Consider the following 7,042-nt stretch of genomic DNA (forward strand, 5'->3'; position numbering starts at 1 on the left):
TGGTCCCAGGGGTGACCTGGGCTGCGGCCGGAAGGCAGAGACGGGCCAGGGGGCTGTGGCAGCGAGCACCTGCTCACGGGGGTGAGCGGGCAGCCGAGGTTCTCGCTTCCTCGATGAGGAAAGCTGTCCTTTCCTGCACACGTGAAGGTCTCGCCAGGAGGCCTGGCAAACAGGTCAAGTGAGTACTTGGGAAGGCAGGGAGTTAGAACCTGGATCCAAAGCTATTTATTGGATTACTTTAACCACCATCTCCCTCTGTGTATTTTACAGCACGTTAGTTCAATGAAATGTTAACTAGGTGCTAAGTATAAACAAAAGATCGCTGGTCAAATAACTTGGAAACTGGCAGGTGAGAAAGTTGTATCACATTAGGCTGCTCCGGGACCTCAGAGCCTTTAACAGGCTAATTCGCAGTGAATTTTCATGAAGTGAATCTAGCGGGAGGCAAGTCTGCTACACCCAAGAGACCATAAACCCTTCTTTGCTAGTGTTTCTCCAAGGCCAAGCGTCCGGGAGTCCGGGAGAACATTCTCGGAACAGGCCTGCCTCCTGGGCAGGGGAGAGCCCAGCTCTCCTCAGAGGGCAGTCTGCCCCCCGCTCTGGGGCTCCTGGGCTCCCTTCTCCCACAGCACAGCCCACCCACAGCCCACCCACACCCCACGCGCGGCCTTCGGCTCTGTGCACCTAAGCCTTCCGGAGGCTTGAGCCCATCATCTGGAATGGGGCGTCCGTTTTAATCCCGAAAACATGGAAAACCAAACAAATCGTCCGACACAAAGGAAGCATCAACAGCAGGATGTCAGGCACCTTTATTCACAGCAGATACTTCCGGTCGGGGAGCTGCTTGCCTCTGAAATCTTTCCCTTACGTAAGACAACTCCTACCTACACCCCGACAGCAAGCGGCCAGGTCCTAGGCTCAGTCTCCTGCATGCGGGGCTCCTCTGCAGAGCGGCGCCTCGCAGCGCCACCTACTGGCCCACCAGATAAGTTCCTGCAGCGGGGTAGTTCGCGCTCAATTCCAGGATCTCAGGAGAAACTCATTCCCTTGTGTTACCTACATGATTTCATCATCACATTACATATGTGCAATACAAACACGACTGGGGGAATAGGAAACTTCAAAAAACACACTGCGTCCGCTCATTCAGGGCTTCCTTCTAAGAAGCACTGTCCCCTCCCTCCACTTTTCTTTTACCACGGACAAGGTCCCATCGCTGTGGCAATAGCACAGGTCTCCCGCACAGTCAATCCCGGCCTCCGGCTTAGCACTCCGGGCACCGCTTTTTTGAGTGACAAAACAGGATTATCCCTATCTTCTATAATCAACAATAAAACCATGATTCTGTAAGAATTTAGGTAAGAAAGGGTTGAAAGAAGGAAGTCTTAAGAACTGGAGCCAGTTACAAATCATTTATCATTTTCTAGCCAAGCAACCGGCACAGACTGCACGTGGTCTGTCTTCCCGTTCTGCTCCTTTTCCCCAGCAGCAGCTCCCAGACAGGATGGCGAACTGGGCTGTGAAACGCTGCCGCATTTTCTATGGTGATGACCAGAGACGGACAGCACAGGGGCCTATGCAAGTATGCCAATCTTGTGCAAAACTCGACCTAATGAGCGCCTCGGAACATCGGGCAGTTGTGTCACTTTGCAAAGGGAACAATTCTCGCATGGAAGTGGCAGTGGTCACTTGTCAGTGCCAGCCTCTGGCCTCAGAGACTTAACATGGGACGCTGAGGGTCAGTGTTGAGTTTCAGCAAGTGGGTAGTGCCAGACATTTCCGAATCAACAATTTTTAGAGGCTTTTTAACCATGTGAACAGGATCACCAGCATGCCATTTGGTGCTGGCTCAACATTCTGTGCTGAGAATTAGAGCCTTCAACGTCCCACATGCTCTCCTTCACCGAACCTAATTACAACTGAAAGGTCTACCAGATGTCTAATAAAAACCTACACAGCAACAGTTCATCAAACAGCAACTACTACGAAAGGAACAACAGAAAACAACGACTTCCCAAAAATACACTAAAAAACTTGACAATTTTATGTAGGAACCGCCAAAATTTTAGTGTTTAATATTTAACAGCACAAATGACCAAGGTCCAAGATGTGGAGTTACCAAGTTCAAGACACTGGGGGGGGAGGATCGCACTACAGACGGACTATACAGCACGTGGGAAGAAGAACACACACTTCAGGGGAGAAAACCTGTCTACACACAGCAGTTCCTTCAAAAAGCCGTTCGGTCTTCTCTCGGCTTGTGAAAATGCTGTTCCGGACTTCAGGGGGAATTAGCCGCCTGCTGGAAAAGAAAAACCATCAACACATTATGCTCCTACAAGGACAGAGCACACGGACACGTAGCACTGTCAAATGGTACAAGTCCTCTCGAAGCCTCTACTGAGCTAGACGCCCTTTCCTTGCGCGATGCCCCAGCAAAGATACCGCAACAGAATTAATTGGAAATCTTTATTTAAAAACGTATCAATCCGTTCCCAGCTCTTCTTCCTCTGGATCAGCCCTGTCACTCGCAAAGTCTGCATCCTGTGGTCCTCCAACGGATGTGCTCCCTCACTGGATGGGACTTTTGACCGCCGTGTGGCACGAGACCCAGAGAAGCTTTGACGGCAGGCAGGACACCTTCCAAATCATCGCTCTAGAGGAATAACGAGGACAGCGCACACAGAACAAGCGTGTGATTTCCTCACACAGCGAAATCAACCCGCTCTCTTATTAAAATGACAGCCAATTTCGAAGGCTTTTAGCTCCCCAGTCTCTCTCTTCCTGGGACTTCAAAGCGACCTGCATGTCACAGCTACTTCTAATTTGGTCCAGCCAGGACATGCCCAGAACATTTAAAAAAGGAATTCGGTGCCTTTTACTGTATATTCTGCTTGGTAGTCTAGTTACCTAAGAATTTTCAGTAAACTTTAATTTTGTCGGGAACTGAAATGCTAAATATGGGGTGAGGGAAAGGGAAGTTTCAAAATGATTTTTAGGTTGCAGTGAGGTAACCAACATGTCCTGAAAAGCCTTATTATAAGCAAGAAACCCACTATGGGGAGACTGAGGCTGCCAGCTGCAACTTGCTGTCTTGCTACAAGGCTACTGGGTCATCCATCTTTCCTCAGATATCCGGAACTACGTAGTGGAAACTAATTCATTAGTTAATTTTAAAGATTTTATTTATTTAAGAGAGAGAGGGAAGGACAGAGGCAGCAGGGGAGGGAGAAGCAGGGAGCCCTACCCAACTCGGAGATCCCAGGAACTGAGCAGAAGGAAGACACTTAACTGACTGAGCCACCCAGGCGCCCTGTAGTGGAAATTTAAATGAACTCGAGGATGAAGACTTGCTGTGGCCTAGCCCGCTGCACTCAAGTCATCATCAGGCGTTGTCCTGGCATTTATCTGGTGGAGGGGAGTTTCCAAGAGAACCCTTAGAATTCAAGGCATCTATGAAGTTGAGGGTGGCAATGTGGGACTTAGGTTACAAAAAAAGAACCACCCCCCAAAATCTGCCAGTGCTAAGAACTCTCAGGCCAACAGCACACATTTCTCGGTATTTGGGTTCCATGAAATAAGTACGTGATTACCTAAATGTTAACCAGTTACCCTCACTCCTCAAGATCCAGGGCTAATGAACAAGAACCGGAAAACGAGAGACGCTTCCTGGGATCATGGCTGGGAACGGATCATGAGAAAGCCTGGCCACGTCAAAGTTCCGTGGACACCCCTCCCCACAAGACTGTCGCTTCCCTCACCTTCAAGTCTTTGGTGTGGCAGGGATCTTGTTCTCACCCTCCAGCTCTTCCACCCCAGCCTGTGTCATGAGGTCCGCAATGTTTTTCTCCAGGTCGTCAATGCGACTGCTCATGTCATCAAGTGACGAAGTTAAAGGCCACAAGCACCAGCCCCGCCCATCTCTCATCCTTTCCCTCCGGGGGTGGGGAGGGGTGCTGGACACTATGGCCTGAAACAACCGTCTCTGTGAAACTAGTTTTCCTACCAGTAGGGTTAAATTTTGGCTGCTACGAGTACCGAGTCTGGGGCACGGCTCACACGCCAGACCCGCCCTCTCCTAGTCCCGGGGACCTTCTCCTCATCTCCTAGTCCACTCCTCTAAGCTGGCGAGTCTGCGATGGCTAAACAAAGGCAACAAAACACTATGACCTCTTCATCAGGTTGGGCTGAGGCCGGGAGGAGAGATGGCTGTCCAGTGCTTAGCTCCCAGTGCAGTCATCCTAGCCGCTACTGTTGCTAGACTGGAAGTGTCTGGAGGCCAGGGGTCCAGCTCAGCGGTATCCCCAGCTCTTGGCACAAAACCGCGCCGGAAGACTCCATCCAAGCTCACTGAATAAAGTCAAAGTTAAAAATGTGGTAACTGACTGCCTGCCGCTGGCCTGCAAACCACGCATTTATCAACACCGCCACCTGGACCCCAGGAGCCAAGGGCCCACGGAGGCTGACCACACACACAAAGGATATTTCTTCCAATGATCTGGTCGGACATGGTCTGAAATTTATCTTGCATCTGCTGCAGGAGTGTCTGCACCTGAGGAACAGGAAGACCGACCCCCTCGCGCTCACCCTGGGACACCTGCTTGGGGTCGGGGCGGGGGCCCTGGTCCCGTCCCTCCGGGGGCCCTGGGCAGCTCTGAGGCCTTCGGCGGGCGCTGTCCTCCACCCCCTCCCTAGCCCCCGAGCTTCGGTCCCCCGCCCGCCCCATGACCCCGACTGGCTGGCGAGACCCCCTCCCGCCGCGGCCGCAGCGGTTCGCTGGGTCTTTCGCGGAGGCCTCGGGGTGTTGAGGGGAGCGGGGGGTGCTGGGGGTGCGGGGAGCGGGGGCTCCGGTCAGGCGGGTGGGGCTGGGGGGAGGGCACGCTGGGCCTGGGGGGGCCTCCGCCGGCGGAGCCGCTGCAAACCCGGCCTCCGGGGACCTGGCGCTTCGCGGCTGCCGAAGGGCGCCTCGGTCCGGCGGCTCCGCGACCTCGGGCCCGGCTGGGCGTCCCTTACCACGGAGGTGAGATCCTGCACGGTCTTAGGGTCAGTCTCGGCCATCTCCCCGGTTCCCAGCTTGGCGGCGAAGGATCAACCGTCACCCACACTTCCGTTTGTCCGCGCACACGCACCGCCCCCAGCGCCGCCTCTCGCGACGACGGAGGCAGCCGCGGGACCGCGGGGCGTTGTGGGAGTCGTAGTTGGCGGCACGCGCCGGAAGCGCCTGCGCTCTCGCGTTTCCGTTCCGAGCGAGGCCTCGTCCCCTCTCGCCAGGCCCGGCCCCTCTCGCCCGGCCCGGCCCCGCCCCAAGAGGCCCCGCCCCCAGGAGGCCCCGCCCCGCTCCCCCAGTTCCTCGAGCCGGGGCGGAGAAAAAGGGCTCCAGGGCCGCAGTGGGAGCCGCTGGAAGGGGTGGTGACCTTGGTCCTTTCCCAGGTCGCGATTGAAGGTCGCGCTGGTTTTGTCTAGGCCGGGGCGGACGCCTTTACTACGCGCCTGCGAGGTGCCAAGCCCAGGCCTGTGCCACCGCCTGTCCTCCAGCAGAGCCCCGCAAGCCCCTAGTACGGAGAAAGGGGTCGGGTCGCTGGAGGGGAAACCGAGGACCGGTGGTGGGAGACTCCACCCACCACGCGCCCAGCTGCCCAGCTGCAGGCCTGATCACAGCCCTGACGGCCCTGTTCCCCCTTCCCCCCAGACGGTTGAGTGGGGGTGCTGGCGCGGTGGGGCAGGGGGTGTTTAACTCTTGATTTCAGTGTAACAGACGTGCTGGGTGGTGTAGAAATCCTGTGTCCTTTCGTGAAGTCCGCACGGGTTCACCAACCCCGCCTTACGAAACGCTCCTCAGCCCCTTTCCTATCACCCCCCCCACCGCGCAACCGCCCTCGAGGTTGCTCAAGGGGAGGTCGGCGGCAGGGTCCAGAGGCTGGGTATGGGTCTTTAAGGAGGGGGTTGCTGCTGAGTTGGGACCTCGAGCTGTGGGGTTCAGTGTGCCCACGCATTGCAGGATGCTGAATGACTTCTCTGACTTCTACCCACTAGATGCCAGTAGCACTCCCCCCTCAGACCTCAATGTGACAACCAAAGATACTGCCCTGTGTCTCCAGGGGCGGGGTGGGGGTCACCCTCAGCTGAGAACCAGTAGCTTGAGAAAGATCTATGGCCATTGCCTAGAATCCTGTTGACTCGATCTTCAAGTATGAATTTATTTTCGACTGGGGCCTTGCTTGAGAATTTTCCTCCCTATATATTGACCTTGGCATTCGTTTCTTGGGGAGGCTATGACAAAGTACGACGAACTGGGTGGCTTCAAACAAGACATTTATATTCCCACAGCTCAGGAGACGAGGAGTCTGAAATCAAGGGGCCAAAAGACTTGGTTCCTTTTGAGGGCTGCAAGGGACAAATCTGTTCCGCACCTCTCTCCTAGCCTCTGGGGGCTGCTGGCAAATCTTGGCATTCCCTAGCTTGTAGACGCATCCCACCCCTCCGGGCCTCTGTCTTCGTGTGGCTTAGTCCCTGTATCTCTCTTTCCCTATAAGGTCACCAGTCCTATTGGATTTACCAACCCGACTCCAGTATGACCTCCCCTTGACTTTGTGTATCTGCAGAGACCCCGTTTCCAAGTAAGTTACATTCTGAGGTACTAGGGGTTAGGATTTCAACATGTCTTTTTTGGGGGGAGGGGACCCAATTTAACCCAAAGTAGTTGGTAAAGTAATACCCCTTGATGAAGTGTTTACACAAAGCTCCGGGATGATTTTGCTCATGAGTAGCCAAGGCTGGGTGGGGTTTCAGGCCTTCTCGCTTCTTGCCCCCAACACAGGGACTCCCATACTCCGCTTAGAAGTCTGGATCCGCATACCCTGAATTTGTAGCCAGACCCGGTTTACGGCCGTGAGCAACATAGAACACAAATCAGCACTAGGACCTATAGTTTTGTTTTGGTTTAGGGTGTGTGTGTTTCTGGCGGGGTTCTTGAGTCCTTTTTATCCCGATTGCAAAGTTCTTGGGGCACCTGCGTGGCTAAGTCCGTTAAGCGTGTGCCTTT

The 7,042-nt window shown here is 54.5% G+C and overlaps 1 protein-coding gene across 4 annotated transcripts; it reads right to left on the reverse strand.

Moving 5' to 3' along the window:
- Positions 1 to 2,041: 2,041 nt before the first annotated feature.
- On the reverse strand, positions 2,042 to 5,149 carry HSBP1 (heat shock factor binding protein 1). 4 transcript variants are annotated; one of them, XM_032853871.1, is made up of 4 exons: positions 5,014 to 5,148; positions 4,486 to 4,552; positions 3,762 to 3,882; positions 2,042 to 2,299 (listed from the first exon to the last, which is right to left on the reverse strand). In XM_032853871.1, the coding sequence occupies exons 1-3, from the start codon at positions 5,056 to 5,058 to the stop codon at positions 3,764 to 3,766; spliced, it is 231 nt and encodes a 76-aa protein (XP_032709762.1). In that variant the 5' UTR covers positions 5,059 to 5,148; the 3' UTR covers positions 2,042 to 2,299; positions 3,762 to 3,763. The 4 variants fall into 4 exon arrangements, with proteins under 4 accessions (XP_032709762.1, XP_032709760.1, XP_032709763.1 ...); XM_032853869.1 differs by having other exon boundaries at positions 2,042 to 2,302; positions 5,014 to 5,146; XM_032853872.1 differs by lacking the exon at positions 2,042 to 2,299 and adding an exon at positions 2,456 to 2,656 and having other exon boundaries at positions 5,014 to 5,149.
- Between the last annotated feature and the right edge of the window lie 1,893 nt (positions 5,150 to 7,042).

Source organism: Lontra canadensis, unplaced genomic scaffold, assembly GCF_010015895.1.
Source record: "Lontra canadensis isolate GAN:19392208 unplaced genomic scaffold, GSC_riverotter_1.0 scaffold8, whole genome shotgun sequence".
NCBI classification, from domain to species: domain Eukaryota; kingdom Metazoa; phylum Chordata; class Mammalia; order Carnivora; family Mustelidae; genus Lontra; species Lontra canadensis.

Excerpts from the sequence above, each read along its gene's own strand:
- HSBP1 (XM_032853871.1), bottom strand. The coding sequence starts at position 5,058 with ATGGCCGAGACTGACCCTAAGACCGTGCAGGATCTCACCTCCGTG. Across the intron at positions 4,553-5,013 it reads TGCAGGATCTCACCTCCGTG|GTGCAGACACTCCTGCAGCA; the intron begins GTAAGGGACGCC and ends CCTGTTCCTCAG. Across the intron at positions 3,883-4,485 it reads CGACCAGATCATTGGAAGAA|TTGATGACATGAGCAGTCGC; the intron begins ATATCCTTTGTG and ends TAACTTCGTCAC.